General features: G+C 40.3%; 1 protein-coding gene across 14 annotated transcripts in view; it reads right to left on the bottom strand.

The window, feature by feature from the left end:
• obscnb (obscurin, cytoskeletal calmodulin and titin-interacting RhoGEF b) overlaps positions 1–17,388 on the bottom strand; it is a 196,347-nt gene that overhangs the window by 53,990 nt on the left and 124,969 nt on the right. For 11 of the 14 annotated variants that reach the window (XM_042109107.1, XM_042109123.1, XM_042109176.1 and 8 more), the window contains 3 exons: positions 17,118–17,384; positions 13,870–14,142; positions 5,804–6,070 (listed from right to left, as the gene is read on the bottom strand). In XM_042109107.1, the coding sequence (XP_041965041.1) occupies positions 5,804–6,070; positions 13,870–14,142; positions 17,118–17,384 (807 nt within the window). The remainder of the gene's footprint in view (positions 1–5,803; positions 6,071–13,869; positions 14,143–17,117; positions 17,385–17,388) is intronic. The other 3 variants (XM_042109186.1, XM_042109138.1, XM_042109195.1) reach the window with 3 other exon arrangements.

Below are 17,388 nucleotides of genomic sequence, written 5' to 3'. Positions count from 1 at the left end.
TATTAATTAATGGTAGCCTACAATAGTTAATTGATTCGCGTAACATATTAGTTGGCTCAAAGAGTAGGGAATCAGGATGGAGAGAGTCACGCGTGTGTTGCTTTTGCGGGATCGAATCCAGTTTAATGCTAGTTTTCAAAACATATATTTTTTACATGTCTTTTGTCCGAGTGGCTGTAATGTAGCCGAGCGCTCATGGCGTATGAAAAGCGACTTCAAACCGCCTAAAACAACTTGTTTGTGAATGTCTCTGACAACTGCTGCAGCGCATGACCGCGCAAGGAAACCAGTAGGTGGAGAAACCAGAAGGCACACAACACCGGAACGATTTTAAGGCTATTTCGCATAGGCTACTCAATGGTGCTATTTCACACGCATTATAGCGACCCCCACTCACCGGGGTTAGGTGGAAGGTGTTAATAGACGATTGGCGTAACCTACAGTGGACTAGGGCTGTCAAAATTGCTCAAAAATGACGTTCGAATATCCCCTCTAAAATAAACACATGTATTCAAATATATTGGAATATCTAGGCTATATTATTTGCGCATTATGTCAGTGACGCGCATCATGTCATCTGTTTTTAACTTTTTGTATGGTTATTGCTTGACATGGGGGATCCCAAGCAGCTTTCAGCCATAAGGCATTTCCTAATTCACCCGACACTGATATTCAAAATGTTGAAACTATTTCGGCATAGCCTATAAGCAGTTTAATTAAATGTAATGTTAGTTGTAAACAAACTGACTACTTGGTGAGGTTTGGCCTCACAGATGCGCTCGTGCCTTAAATGGCAATACAAATCTTCACGATATACTGTAGGCCTATTAACTGACCGCCCGATTCACGTTGGCTGGGGGGCAGGGGGGGCCATCAGACATTTGTTCACAAGGGTCTATGAATTGTTAATCCGGCCCTGCCCCCAACAAACGCAACTTTCCAGCTCTGAGACAGCTTAAAAGAAGTCTAGAGGACTCCTAACTCACTAAGACCTACTTACTGTAGGCTGCGCAAACCACAGGCCTTTTTTTGGGCAAGCCTGCATTTGAGGCAGGCCTTCTGTTGAAGAATTTTATATAAATCCTGCGCTAACAGTAATCCTCCTACCCTCGCTACCACAGCTGTGGATAGTGTGGCATGCTCACGCTTTATGTCTCCTTCTTGCAAACTAGGCGTATAGCCCAACCATTTACGCCTTCAAAAAATAACAACTTGCCAGATATGCCTTCATATCTTTGGGCATCATTCAGCATTTTGTTCTTCCACTGGAAATTACTCTTCTACATTTGCTGCCTGCTGCATCCTTTCTGTTTGTATTGTTTAGAAAAGGTTTGATGTCTTGAGTTAATGCATTAAACATTGTTTGCTGGTAACCAGCCACAAATAGCCTACAGATTCTTGCGTGTGTACATTCTCTATTCTCTCCAAAATGTGCCCGTTCTATAGGCTGGCCAAGTGCGTAATTCTGCGGCATAAAGCATATAAATATAACCTGTCAAGCAGTCAATTGACTACATTGCAGTCAATAAGTAGGGCAAATTACGAAACCAAAACGTGAGTCATAGTTGTCTAAGCCTCTGCTGTGAGGCCAAACCCATGAACAAAGACACATTGATATCTGCATTAGAGGTTTTTTTGGTGAAACAAGCTCACAGCTGAACGAGTCATAGCACTGAAGGGAGAGGCAACTGGCATGTGATCTCCCCACGGGCCAATGGATGTACAAGTTTTCTCCTGTGCCTACGATATTTAATCCAGTGTTTTGTCAAGTTGCAAAATGCTATTCGTTTTAACGAATTTTTATGATAGTATGAAGTACTTTTTGTATAGGGTACTATCTTAATTGCTTTATACTCAATACTTGACCAATGGCTATTGCATCTGTCTATTGAAAGTGAGAATGTGGCATGTGATCTACTGTGTAGGCTTCATAAAATAAAATAAACAGATTGCTAATGGCCTACAAGCTGATCTGGGGTACGTTTCCCGTACAACTACGGAGGTTAGCTTTTTACTAACAGGATGCATTGTTCAACTAACCAACATATAAGTTACGACTGTTTCCCAAAACTTCAGTAGTCTGGACTAAGGTGGTTAATGACGTTTAGTAGCACGTGAACGGGAACCTGCACATACTTCTGTGGCGCATTGCGTTAAGGCCGGCAGATGACAGCCGCCGTTGCACAGCAGTTACCAGTCCCCTGTCCAAGAGTTCGAATCTGGGTTAAGATTTTGACAACAATATTGACATCGTTGTTTACCTAAGTTGTGCAGATCATATTATCAAAATCAGAATCAGCCTTCTTGGCTTGGTTTGCGTAAACTAACAAGGACCCCCCCCCCCCCCCATGAAAATCAAAGGCTACATATTCTCAGCTGACTCGAAGTGCGCACCACTTTATTATTATCTGCAGGTGTGTGACTTTTACTTACGTGAACATGACTGCAAATTTACTTGTATTTGCATGTATTTTCTGCCTTGGGCATTTTAAAATATATGGATGTATGGTGGTTAGAAGTGTAAATATCAATTAGAAACCTAAATATATTTATAATTATTAATTTGCAAACAAATAACTGGCGTCAGTGACGTCTTTGACATGAAGATCCCTGGAACTATGCTTCTACTAGCATTCTACCACAGGTCGAGAGGTGTAGTTGTAACTACACAACTTTACGATAGTGGTTGCGAATGTTCGTTGCTATTATGGTTTTGGGAAACACTAACGTAGTGTAACGATGCATTGGACTATGTAAGTTCCAAATATGAATGTAATTCACAAGGATTCCCAAGTAGCCTAAATCGAGGTAAATCAAGCTTTTTCAGAAGGGGCGGCAGGCAGAGCGATGTACAGTGGCAGAGCGACGCACAGTGGCTGAAAGTTGTACTAAAGCTTCACGCCTCGTAATGCGCGACTGAAGTGGCCATTTGAAAGCGATACCCACTGTATGGGTCAAAGTGCATTAACATAACGTCAAAAACGCCTTGGCTAATTGCAGCGCCTCTTAGGGATCAAAAGGCACCAAATTTCTTGTACATCCTCACAAACAGAGTCCTGAGACCATGTACAAAGTTTCTTCTAGGTACATGAAAGCGTTCCTGAGATATTTCGTTTGGCTGTGATGGGCAAACGCTTTCTAAAATCAAAGATTTGTAGACTAACTTTTGTAAGGCTTGGTATGAGGATTATGTTAGTTTCATGAAGATCGGACAACAATTGTGACCTGTGAAAGTTCAGTCTTGTTTTCGATATACTAAATGTACACATATATTCATTTATTGTATGGGTCCCCATGAACGGAATTCCGCAAAACTTGGCATGCATTCGGGGGGTGTCATAATGATCCTACTCTTCAAATTTCGTGCAGTTTTAAACATGTCAGCCAAAGATGTCAGCCACAGAAAACTGTGTCAGGCCTACCCTCCTTTTGGGGGGCCGATGCGGCGGGGTGGGCGACAGATCAAAGCGAAAAACAATGGTTCCGTGTCATCCGTGTGGGGCTACATGTCCACCAAATTTTCATCCCTGTCATTCAGTGACCCGGGAATCGTTGACACAAAATTACTGAAGAAAAAAAAACTCTGACTAAACCTATGACCACCGCTTCGCAGTGTGGCGGTCATAATAATAAGAAAACTTAAGAAGAACAATAGTGTGCCTGCTTTAGCAAGCACACTAATAGGAAAACATAATAACAATAGTGTGCCTGTTCTATCTATGGTACCACATTGAGACTTTGTACACTCAGGCAAATGTACAAAGACAGCGCAAATACCGACAAAGAAATTACCGACTTTCAGAAGCTAGGTGCGTCTTAAAACATGGCATCGTATGTATGAACAGGAGCGAAGAATGGCAAACTGTGCTTTTTTTACTCATGCATATATGCATTTATGGGAAGGTTGAGGAAAAAATTGGGAGTATAGTGCAGAAACGTGGGAGAAGTGTTGATAGCGATTGATTAGAAAATCCATCATATGTATGAAAATAGCACACGTCTGTTTTGCGATAAAAAAACATCCGCCTTTTAAAAAAAAAAAAAAAGGCATAATCCAAATTGCGGTTAAATGTGTGTCAATAAGAAGAACTTTATGGGACAATAGAATCAGTATTCAGAACACCAGTTTTGCTTGTTTGTTCTATGTCAAAAGCAACCTTTGCCTTTCTAATGTCTTACTTTCACTTTCACGTCATCGATATTCCAACCAGACAAATCCGTCATAGCCTACGTGCCAGGCTCGGCGCCAGATAGCAAAGAGTGGGTGGGCCATGAGCATTGACAGGGAGTACCTCACCTCACTTTTATTAGCATTTGTTATGTTGAAAAATTGCAATATAATAAAGAACATCATTCGAGCCTTTTGGATAACTGAAACAATATGGGAACAAATCATGGGATCATGGGAACAAATAGTGCAAGAACATACTGTAGTGGTCATAGCCTAAGATAGTGTTTAATAGACTACGTAGCGTTGAATAGGCTACAATACAAGTAAATATAACAAACTCACCAGCTGAATTTGCCTACTCTGAGTGCAAAATGTCCTCATCGCAGTGTCTTTCCATTCATTTGTAAATGTTCTTGTAAGATCCTGCTCAAAAGCAAGCTGCACAAACTGACTCTTACGACTATGCAACACATTCACAAAGTGCTGACAGGACACTCGGCATGACTTTGTGCTGCTCTGAATGTCCATTTTTATTGACTGTTAGGCTACTATTTTTGAATTTGGAGATGTACTGTTTTGCAACGGTAGACCTACATGCCGACTTCACAACTGTCACATTTCCTAGGTCCTTGATAGGCTTTATTGTCACTGCATACAAAAATTCGATCTCCCTTTGAATCAAGCCTTTTAAGCCATATAAGCCTTTTTTGTGTCGGTGGCACAAAGGCGTGAAGAAATTTGTGCCGTTAGGTTGGCAATAATTCGCTCTTCCATGCCAGCTAGTAATTTCTGTATTTCAGTTAGCGACACCGGGCTGCTTTCTCCATCATGGTCGTTGCTATCCTGGTTTGAGGCTAGCTCTCTACCACTGTTCTTGTTTTTTTTTTTTGCCCTTAAGTTTGTCCTCATTGCTCATTTTAGCAAAAATTGAGCACGTAGGTCCAAGACCTACACAGGCAGGTCACCAAAGTCTATATGGTTTTCGAATCAAGAATGTGAAATAAATGTTGAATTCAGACAGAGCTGTTCTGATCTGCTGCTTACTCCGCCATTTGCCAAACCTTATATTTTTTATTAACTGACATTACTGCTTTCAATTAATTAAAGAGGAGATTGTTGTAAATTATTGTAAAAAAGGTTAAATTAAATTGATTAAGATTCCATTTATAAAAGCAGTAAAAGTGGAAATAGTGGTGAATACCTTGTATAGGCACTGTATAAATATGACGACAATGCATTGCCTGAAATCTTTAGCATTACAAAAGCAGTAGTGTTGAACAAATCACATTTTCTGGAAATTTCTGCTATGTTGCAATGAATTGTTTCTCGTTCTCCAAAACTGAAAATAGTGTTTTTGCCATATATGAATGCACAGACCAGGATCCTTTGACGTAGAAATAACAGAACACCAACCATCTTTCATGCTTGTTTACATAGGTCTTGAAGAAAAAAGAAAGGCGACAAGAGAATTAAAGAACCAAATATAACATTATGTTAATACTGTAAGCTGAGGTTGAAACCCAACATCCACAACTTTCTAAATTACCTTAAGAAAGTAATTTGCCAAGGGTTATTAATGCTCTGCATTTCATTATTAGCCTTAGGTGCATCTTTTCCGTGAGTTAAGCTCACCTTGCACCTCCAGGTGAGCCACCACGCAGGTACCCTCTGCCTCACAGGAATACGATCCTGTGTCTCCCGGGATAACAGATTTAATGTACAAGCGAGCCACGTTCCAGTCCTGTTCCACTATCAACCCGCAACCATCAGACAGCAGTGGTCGGCCATCTTTTTTCCAGACAGCTGTGACTGGCCGAGAATATTGGCAGATGAACTCTGCAGGCCGGCCCTCTGGCACTTGCAGATCTTCCATGGCACTGACCACCTCTACGGATGGATCTGGAAGGATCGTGGGCATGGATCGGAATCAGAGTATGTAATGCAATGCTGCTGGGCCACACTTATCCTTTACAATACACTACTTGATGCATCTTTGAGTAAAGCAACAATGGGTTTCCACTAGGGCTGTCAGCGTTAACCTGTTAATCGCGATGCGATTAAGTACCAAGCATAATGCATTTTTTTTAAATAGTTTTTTAATCGAGTGCCGCCAAAGATTTTTTATTTTACGTCGTCACTTGTTCGGTTATCAACTATCCTCTTTGGCTGCTATTATTTTTACCCTTTGATGCACCATTTCTTGTCCTAAAACTGCCCATAGACAGTAACACAGACACTTCCTAGTAAGCTTTTGCCTAGTCAAAGAGTATAGAAGCAACAAGCGACACTCAATAGAACGTTCCATAGCAACAAATGTGCCAATGACTGAGCTTCTTGGACTGAGCAACACAACTATCATGGAACTTAATGATACCGGTCCAGATTCAAAAGTGTCTTGCAGCATTAAAACAAAATTTTCTCATACCCTTAATTCCTCAACTGACATAAACTGTGTTGAAAAATGCAAAATATGAGTATATATTTTTCAGTGTTTCCCCTACTATGTATTAGGCAGCGGCGCACCGCCACTCCTAGAATTTACAAAAAAAAGTCGCCTAAAACTGAACTTCTGGAACAGCTGCAGTTCGTTCCTCTCCAGTTTGATGTCAACAAATAATAGTAGGCCAACGTTGAAGGCGCAGTCAGGGATTTCACAGGAAATCACGTTTGTTTGTGTTTATGTTTAAGTTTATTACCAGACGCAATTTTATGCAAAAAAAACCATTATATTTTAACAGTGGCGCAAAAAGTGGGTATGCGCTATATGCGGAGCATAGGGGCGCAGCTCCATGGGGGCGCCAAAGCGATGGAAAAATAAATAAATAAATAATTTATTTGGTATTTTCTATATGTAGCTACTGCTGTCCGTTTCTAAATCATTTCAACATTTTCTCAATGTTCTATAACATTTTAGACGACTAATAGGCTAGAGTAGGCACCCTCTAACAGGCATAGAAGAGGGAGTGGAAGCGCCGTCAGCGCTGAGCGAGCAGGTAGGCCTACGAGTAGTGAGTTGCCGTCTATGGAAAAAGATGGATACAGCAAAACAAGCTGTTGACGACTAAAAATAGAAAAAGAAAGAGGGAAAAGGAGATGGCATGTCAAGGGATGCAACAGCAGTTAAATAGGTGGACAGTGAAAGGCAACAGGTAGGATTTAAAGTGATTAAGTCTGTGCTTGGAGGCTTGCAAATATGAATGTTAACAGACTAATGAGCGTTTGTTAAGCATAATTTAGTGAGCTAGCTAGCCTTCCAGCTAAGGTAACGTTTTAACAGAGAAGTTTAATTTCTTTGAAACATTACTGACTTTCGTTTAAGTGGATGTCTTAGGGCGTTTTCACACCTACAGCCTTTAGTTCGTTTGAATCGAACTCGAATGCTTTTAAGCCCTTGTTTCGGCTCGTTTGTGTCGGTCGGAATGCAACAATCGCACTCATCTCATAGAAGTTAAGGAACTACTCATCCCATGGGCCTTTTCGAACTTACACATTTCGAACATTTCACACATTTACACATTTCGTTTAACATTCTTCTATTTTAATCTCACACAAGAAGATGACTAACTTCCTACCGTTTCTATTGAGTAAATTTGTAGGGAGTAAGGAGCTGACAGCGACAAACATTTTCATGGCAACGGTGATCTCTACCAACCAGTTCTGAACTCCCATTCGGCTGAATGGCACTTTAAGCACTGTGGACACCGGCGCTGACATAAGTGTGGCGCTTTACGCTTTCGACATTCAATTAGCTACATTAGATTTCATTGTTTTCAATACAACTCCGCACACCAGCATCACACTTTGCTGCCACCACCATGTAAACTAAGATTCAGCTCACTAGTTCACCCATTTGATTGCTTAGACTGAGTGCAGAGAATAATGAGTTTGGCTTGGTAGCTGGCCATGGTCCTGAGATGCCATCCGCTAACACCCCTTATGGATGAGGGGTAATTTAGAGCTTAGAGCTAATAGTGAAATGGAGGAGCAAGGGAGGAGGTGGGAGGCTTTGCAACTCCAGCGTGACATAAACGGCAGTAAGGAGGGTTTTATCCCTAAGAACGGAAGTGGGGTGAGTGATGGCTGTGAATCAATCCTATTGGCTCCTCCCGCACTTTGTTTAGAAAAGATCATTTCTATTTTGTCGGCTTCGCTCCATAAAATCCATTGTTTATCCAGTGTTTGCCAGTTAAAAACTTTGGCACTGATGTGTGTATCATAAAATCAAATGACTGCAGTGCAGGTCCGCTTCCTGTCACCATAGCAGCAACTAGCTAGTCTGAACGAGGTCTTGGTGAGGTGGAGTTGAGCGAATGACAGCAGCCATGAAACGTTTCCCGAGTGGAAGTGATAAACGAAAAAGAGAGAGGGAGGAGGAAGAATTTAGAAAGAAATTGCCTAAATTAACCAACTTCTTCCATTTGTTGTATTTGAGTATGCCTCAGCGCCCCATTATTACAGAATAAAGTGTGTTTTAGGGTTGTGGTGTGTGTGTGTGTGTGTGTGGGGGGGGGGGGGGGGGGGGGGGGGCAGTGTCCAGGTCCGCCCCTGTTAATGGAGATGGTGACTTTCTTTGCTTTTATTTGATTCCCAATTAAGATACACTGGTAAGAATTCCTTTAGACTGTTAATATGGACTTCTGGAAAGTTCAGAAATGCAAAATAATAGAATTTTAATCAAGTTATAAAATATGTGATTAATCACAATTAACTATAGAAATTCAGCGATGAATCGCGATTAAAACAAAAAAAAACATTTGACAGCCCTAGTTTCCACATACATTAATTTCCAACACATCGCTTGTAACATCTAGGTAACAAAAAAATGTAACATAACTCCAAACTAAACAAGAGTTAAGAAATCTGGTCCAAAGCAAAGCACCTTTGCATAAAGACATTAAGTACTTTTAAAATGCCATTACCATTAAAACTGAACAGCACACTTTGAGAATACCTTAATTATGAAGTTAATAGAAATGAGAAGGTGAGAAGGTTAGCGCTGATACAAAGGGAATGAGAAGGCAGAGGAGCATATGAGTATGAGGAAGAGAATATATGCCAGGATGTGTAGTGAAAATCATTATAGAAAATGAATCTCAGAAATACTCAAATTTATTTTTTTGGGGGAGTATTTATCCACACCCCTGAAAAAATTAAGATCTACAAGATTTGTTACTCAAAGTGTCAAGGTAGTATGGTGTTTGTTCTAAAACATGATGTCCTAATAATTCCTTATTGCATCACGTCATGTCTAACTATGTACAGTATCTAAGTGAGGAGGCGCACACATCCAAAATTGGCAGGTGCCAAATTCCAAAAGTTTAGAACATAAAAGAACAAAACTGAATCTGCACACTGAGCTCCACGTTGACTGTTTAATCACCAAGTAACGTTTCGGGCTACTGCAATTATTTTTTAATTGTGAATTATTGTAATGAGGATTTTATTTTGAAATAGTTGGCGGGAGTCAAAGTTGATGCCAACTGACAGTTGGAATGGCTGAACAGTTAAATAATTGTATAGTTTAAATAGTTAAATTATTTATTAGTGACTTATTATAGTGAGGACTTTTTTTTTAAACAGCTGTGGGCAGAGAAAACAGTTGGCAGGAGTCATAGTTGATGACAACTGACGGTTGGAATGGCTGAACAGTTAAATAGTTGGATAGTTTAAATTGTTAAATAATAATAATAATAATAATAATAATAAATATAGCTGCAAGCAGCAATGTGGGGGCCAAGCAGTGCCCTATAGCAGGAATGGTGTTGCCATGGCATGAGCAACCACTCACAGCAAGTTTGATTGCAATTGGATAAAGAATGGCTGAGAAATAAGCTCATTTACTTTGTTATAGTGCCCCTAGAGGCGCAAATTAAACCAATGTCCTTGTGCGTTCTCACAATCAGCTACCATGTCCCTGGACTTCATACACCAAAGAGTTGCTGAGATGTGAGCTCAATTTGTCTATTACAGCACCCCTAGAGGCCAAATGAGACCACTTTCCTTGCATGTCCTCACAATCAGCTACTTTGTCTCTGTATTAAGTTTGGACTTCATAAATCAAAGCGTTGCTGAGATACAAGCTCACTTCCTGTATTGAAGCGCCCCCTATAGAGGCCAAATAATGCCAATTTCCTAGTGCGTCCCCACAATCAGGTACCAAGTCTCTATACCAAGTTTGGACTTCATACATCAAAGCGTTGCTGAGATACGAGTTCACTTCCTGTATTGCAGCGCCCCCTATAGAGGCCAAATGATGCCAATTTCCTATTGCATCATCACAATCAGATACCAAGTCCCTGTACCAAGTTTGGACTTCATACATCAAAGCGTTGCTGAGATACAAGCTCACTTCCTGTATTGCAGCGCCCCCTATAGAGGCCAAATGATGCCAATTTCCTAGTGCGTCCTCACAATCAGATACCAAGTACATGTACCAAGTTTGGAGTTCATACATTAAAGCGTAGCCGAGATGTTAGCCCACTTCTTGTTAGGCGGCATCAAGGCCATGTGTGATTGGCTGTAACGGGCAAATAAACCTGAAATTAAAAAATCTGACAAGTATCGTTTGTACGGCTCGGTCAGAAGATCATCTCCGCCAAGTTCCTTGAAAATCGGATGAAATTTGTAACCGCTGAAACTTTTCAGACTTTGTGTTAAATCCAATATGGCGGAGATCCAATATGGCGGAAAGTGACGGGATAGGGGTCGATGAACTCATGTCCAGCATTGAACTGGTGGTGGCGCTAGAGTGTTCAATGTATATGCATAAAAATTGCTGTGAGTGATTGGGACTGTGTCCTGACTAATGGTATCGAGTTTTGTTATGTTAACTCAAAGCGTCACAGAGATGTTAGTCCACTTCCTGTTTGGCGGCTTCATCACCATATTTGATTGGCTGTCACGGGCAAACAAAAATGAAATTTTAAAAATCTGGCAAGTATCGTTTGTGCGGATCGGGCAGAAGATCATCTCCGCCAAGTTCCATGAAAATCAGATGAAATTTGTGACCGCTGAAACTTTTCATAGAGTTTTGACTAAATCCAATATGGCGGAGGTCCAATATGGCGGAAAGTGACGTAATAGGGGTCATTGAACTTAGGTCGTTCCAGGGATTCCCACGGTGCCTGATATTTAAAAATCGGACGCACCGTTTAATGGTCACAGGTTTGACCCATTGGTGGCGCTAGAGTGTTGGGCATAGAGTTCTGTAAACTGGTGAAAGTGATCATGGGACAGTGCTGAATCAGTGTGCCGAATTTCATAACTTTAGACCCAGCGGTTCAATTTTCGGACAGATTTTGACCTGTTGGTGGCGCTAGATGGCTGGGTTTAGAGGTCCGTAAATGAGTGTGAGTGGTCAGTGGAGTGTCCCGAAAGTTTCTGCCAAAAATCTGCACTTTTTAGCCAGGCATTCTATGGGCTGCCATAGACTCCAATGGCGGAAGTGTAATAATAATAGGAAAAGCTAGTAACTCAATGGGTGCCTTCGCAGCTTCGCTGCTTGGCCCCCAATAATAGGAAAAACTAGTAACTCAATGGGTGCCTTCGCAGCTTCGCTGCTAGGCCCCCAATAATAGGAAAAACTAGTAACTAGTAACAGAACAGTGCACTGTAATTAACTGCTCACGAGTCCCCGCGTTCATATCATTTTAATAAAATCATTGTGTATGTTGTCTCCGTGAGGACTTTAGATCACTAAAATATGACTGTTTCTATGCCTCTGCTACTCAGTCCCGGCGTCATGGGGGGGCTTTGGGGGGCCGGGCCCGTCCTGGAAGTCATCTGTGCCCGCCCTGGATGAGCTTGGCTGCACCAACCAACCCCACTTCCCCAATCCCATAGATTGATTTTGAACATTAATTAAATGTAGGCCTATATTATAGGTTTGTCAATATAGCAAGTAGCAAATAAAACCTTTAAAATCTGTATTATTCCGTAGCTTATTAACATAAGGTAAGTCCAGCTATCACCTTAATGGAAAGGACGTTTTAGTGGCGCAGTTTAGCCTACTTCACTTCTGCACTAACCCCTGTCATCCGATGACAAATATGGCTTATCAGCTCGCAGGTAGTCTCATATCGTAATTAGTAGAAGTAGGCCTAGTTTCTGGGTTTGTTTGATAGCGTTAGCCTTTACTGTTTTTTCTTCTGACCTAGTCGGAGAACATAGGGGAGCTTGTTACCGCTCCCGGGCCGAAGTTATCCGTATGGTCAGGGCTAACTCCCTAACCCTCTATCTGAAAGTGATTAGCAAATGAACGAGGATTTTGGTTTTATCTGCGGATTTATTTTTGCATTACTTTGAATATGACTCGCTCCAGTCTCAACAGCACGTCTACTTTTTCCACACACATCTCAGTTCACACACATCCCCTCTCGCTTTCTCTCTCTCCATCCCTGCGCACGGGGCTCTCTTAAAGGAGCTGCACCATTTTACAACAATTGCATCTACATTTTCAGTTTAAGCTTAAACTATCGTGATCAATTTAAGTTCCCGTGCCCCCACTGGAAAGGTGTAATGCCCGTCCGTGAATTTGTGTCTGCCACCGGGTCTGCTGCTACTAGAGAAAAAAAAGTGAGCATAGAGTCATGTGTAACCATGGATACCTCTCAACTGTCCTGCTGGTTACACCAGGCAAGCAGCGCGTTGTAGCCCACTTCATTTTTGCTGTAGCATTTTGGTAGCAACATCTTTATTTTTACTAAACAAGACTGTTTGTGACCCTAATACCGAATAATAAATACATTTTAACTCATCAAACTGAACGCCGAGGTTTTCAACGGTCGTTGCTTCGCTTAGATCTTATTTGAACTGTATTACCAAAAACTCCATTCATTTTCCCCATAGAGATTTTTTCTTATGACCCAAGAAGCGTTAAAATGATAACGCTAAAAACTACAAGCTTCTGAATGACTACCACACTATAGGCTAAATTGATCCAGGGCACCTTGCTTAAACCTCTTGAACCAGGGGGTCAAGAGCGTGCAGATTAGCTTCGGCATGTTAGCATATGCCATTTTCAAGTATTTTACAGAATATCCAATAAAAATCGACGTTGGTCCATGTGTCATTTCCAGCTTTGGAACTTGGAACCATAGACTTATGTCAAGGTCAAAATATGCATAGGCTACAAAAAGTGCATACGAAAGAATACGGCCCCCTGTGCATAGTTTAACTGTCTAAACACATTAATCTATTTCTACTTTTTCTGTAGTGTATTTTTAGTGGTATATATTATCTGGTGTAAAATCTTGCAACTATTAGTAAATGTGTCTCTACCATCATACTCAGAGTGGGATGTGAAAAGCTGGGAATTGCAAGCATATGCTGGCACTGAACTCACAATCTCGCATATGCTTTTCTGTGTGCTGTGGAAAAAGACAGACACCTCAACCATTTGTTACAATGAGAGGCCTAAAATGACACATGCATCCAAAGGGCAAACAACATGGTCAGTAGATATTAAAAGTGACATTGTATTGAGTGGGAGTGAGCTAAAAACCTTTCTCCATAACACAGCTGCAGAGATCATGGTACTGTAGATCTTACCTTTAGTGTTTTCTGAAATCAATGTACTAGTATTAAGTTTCATAGATAGTTCCAAGTCATAATATTCAGTTTCTTTATTTTACAATGTCACAAGAAAAGTACTGCTCAACTCCACTCAATACCACCATAACATTTTCCACCAACAATACCTTTAACCAAGAGTTTTGCGGAAGACACCAGACTGCCTGCTTTAAAAGTGACATTTCCTGAGTCATCAGGGGCAAGGTTCTTAAATCTGAGAGTGTAGATATGGCCATGCAGCACCCCAATCTCACAGAAGGGCCTGTGATCCAGCTGAGTGCCATCCAGCCACCACTGAACTTTGCCAGGTGCCTGGCCAGATAGATGGCAGGAAAACACAGCCTGCTCACCCGCGAAGATGTCAGTGTTGTGCAAACCTGAAACTATCTGCACTTCACCCGCTGCAGAGTAAGACACAGGACACTCAGCAAAAATACCACACTGTCTGTCTTTAAAACTAATAACAGCATTACTCAGCTACATAGTGGAGCTCATGTCTATTCATATGGCTATTGAAAGGATTCCTTGATATTAGAGAATCTGAGTGATTTAATGATGCAGTCTGTGGTCTTTGCTTTGAGATAACTGAAATGGTTCTAGACCTATAATAATAACATGTTATGCTCGGATAATGTTCACAATCACGTTAAAAAAATTATGAAAAAAGAATGGTTAAAGAAATCAAATGTCCACTAAGTGCACTATTTCATCATCACTGTAATTCCAGAAGCATCTTCCTTTTTAACAGAAAACCATCAATTAACAGAAAAACTATCAATTAATTATATAAAAATATCATATAATAAATACGAAAAATCAAAAAATGGTTATGGAGCTAAAACACAGACTTAAACTAAAATGAAAAACAGAACTTTGACATTGAAGAACTTGTAATCTAACTTCGGGCACTGAAAATATGTTCTTTTTTGCTGTTCTTTATTCTAATGGGCCTTTTAAATGACATAAATCTTTTATTTTTGAACTTTTTATATACTACAAGTCTTTTTCGATGCCAGTACTTTTCGATGTCAACTTACTGGACTCGCTATTTTAACGCCACTAGAAATGATAATGCCACTGACCAAGAAAAACCTGGTCTAAAGTGAAAGGCACATGTAATCCACAGCTAGGCACGCTGTCACAAAATGCAACAATTGGCGAGACAGCAACGAGTCCCAGGCAACACGACTGGTCTGCTTGAATGAATGTGCTTAGGATTTTTATTCAGTCATTTAAATGTTACTGTGTGAAGTATTTCTTTTTTTCAAGCTAATGGATGTTACACCCAAAACACACCCATTATTAATTAAGAAACATAAGAACAACCCTTTTGAACTATGTGCTTGGCGAAGAGACAATTTTTAAGACTGTAAAAATAGTAGGGGTGCACCGATCCGATATTGAGATTGAATATTGGCCCCGATATTGACAAAATAGCTGGATCGGGGATCGGAAAATTGAGCAGATCCATGGACCGATCCATTTATTTTCATTTCTTGGATCATTGTCATTACAGTTTGCCAGGCTTTATATTTCTGTTTTACTATTCATGATGTTGTTAACCACTATTTCCCATAGATTATTTACGATCATCACACATTTTTAGGTAACACATGGAATACATGATGTTCAACACAAAATAGGCCTACTTAAACCAAATACATTGTCATTTTCATCTGTTATCTGTATAAACTTCGCCTGGTATCAAGAAATGCAAAACTTCTCATTTATTAGTTTAAACTTACAACTCCGTTTACCATTTTATTTACCACCATTCAAACTTGTTTAAACTCCGTATGAACTTCCTAGGTTCTCGCTTCTCGTGGGGAAATCAAACTGCACCACTATGGGTAAATAGAGGGGTTTCGCGGGTGATTAATGCTGTGAACCATTTTTGCAGGGGTGTTTTAACATATATCACTAGCATGGGATTTTTATCTGCACAAAGCTGTTTTTTGGTGGAAGAAAAATGTTGTATGTATTTATGTGCTTTATGTTTGCTTGTTAGATTTATTACTTGGTAATAACTGTGAACTTGAATTTGAATGCTGCTCCAAGTTGCTGCTGGTGCACAATTGTTTATATTTTAATAATAATAATAATAATAATAATAAAAGCAGTTCATTACATTTGTTATTTTGTTACATTTTGTCTTAGGAAATAAATGTTTAGTTAGGGAAAGTAATGTTTAAGTCAAGCCTGATGCCTTTAATCTCTTTCTCATGGTGAGGTATACAGTTTATTAATTCAACGATGATATCGGATCGGTATCGGATATCGACCGATACACAAAGCCCAGGCATCGGTATTGGTATCGAGACCGAAAAAGTCGGATCGGTGCATCCCTAAAAAATAGTGAAAATGAATTCAGACACACCCTGAACGTGTGCGTGCATTATGCTTCAGACTATGTGCTTAAATCACTAAAATAGAACCTACTCTCTGTTTTGATGTGGAAGGGGAGGAGTTTGATGAGAGGTACAAAATCATCATTAACATAGATCCAATACAATTGGATCCAGTGCAATACATTGCTGAACATGGGTGTAGACAGAATAATGGTAATTGTGAAAAGAGGAAGAGATAATCTCATGGAAGCCCGTTTAGTTTTATTGGAAGGACTGGTTTCAGTTAAAAGAAATAATCAACAAAAAATTTGTTTGTTTTTTTCAGGGCCAAAGTTCTAGTCTTCATTATCACCCGGAGAGAAGAAATACTCTTTTCTGATTGGCTGGCGGGGTGGCTTTTAATTCTGAATCACCTATGAAGTAAAAAAAAGTTTAATCGCTGTTCCATATCAATGCTTATGAATGGTAACTATAACAACGATAGTAGGACAACAGTTGAGCCTGGAGGCAGGCTTTGCAACAATGGAATCAACTTTAAACAAGCTAACTGTCCATGCTATCGCTGTTATACAGTAGGGCCAACGAAAGTTGTACAACATGCTGAACTAGTGAGCTTCTTTTTAAACGGAACCACGTGTTTTCTTTGCTTTACAGTGGCAACCGGGTGATAAGCGGGATAACGGCCTTCGAGGTGTGTCGAATGGACTGCGTGTCCATTAATTCCGTATAACAGGACACCTTGACGACCGTTATCCCTTACTTAAATTCCATGTTAAATATATTATAATTTTAAAGGCTAAATCAAAATTCTTTTTTGCCAATAGGAAAAAAATAATCAACACTTTTCTTGGCGTTTCAGAGGTTGATTGATTACTGTACATTCAGTTTTTTTCACTACAAATCAGTTTTCACTCCAAGTCAGTATGTAAAGGAGTTTAAAAACAGATTCTCCAATTCAAAATAATTCAATGTATTTTATCTGACATGCCATTGAATTATTGCTGCTGTTTCCATTTAAGCATTGTTACCTTGCACTGTCACGGAGGCAGTAGTTAGCTGTGCTCCTGCATCACATGTGTAATAACCAGTGTCCTCAGGATCCAGGTCATGTATGAGGAGCTCCTGAATGTGGTGATCTTGTCTCATGGTGTACTTCTTGCCACTCTGAAGGACTACTCCTCCTTTTCTCCACTCTACTGTAACGCCTGGTTTGGAGAGCTCACAGCATAGTGTAACACTGTCACCCTCTCTTGCTTGCTGATTCTTCAGCTCTTTCTGGAAAAAGGCTGGAGCTTCTGA

The sequence above is a fragment of the Alosa sapidissima genome, chromosome 1, assembly GCF_018492685.1.
Source record: "Alosa sapidissima isolate fAloSap1 chromosome 1, fAloSap1.pri, whole genome shotgun sequence".
Classification (NCBI taxonomy): domain Eukaryota; kingdom Metazoa; phylum Chordata; class Actinopteri; order Clupeiformes; family Clupeidae; genus Alosa; species Alosa sapidissima.
Note: the sequence above shows the minus strand (reverse complement) of the source record. Positions and strands in the feature narration are given on the sequence as shown.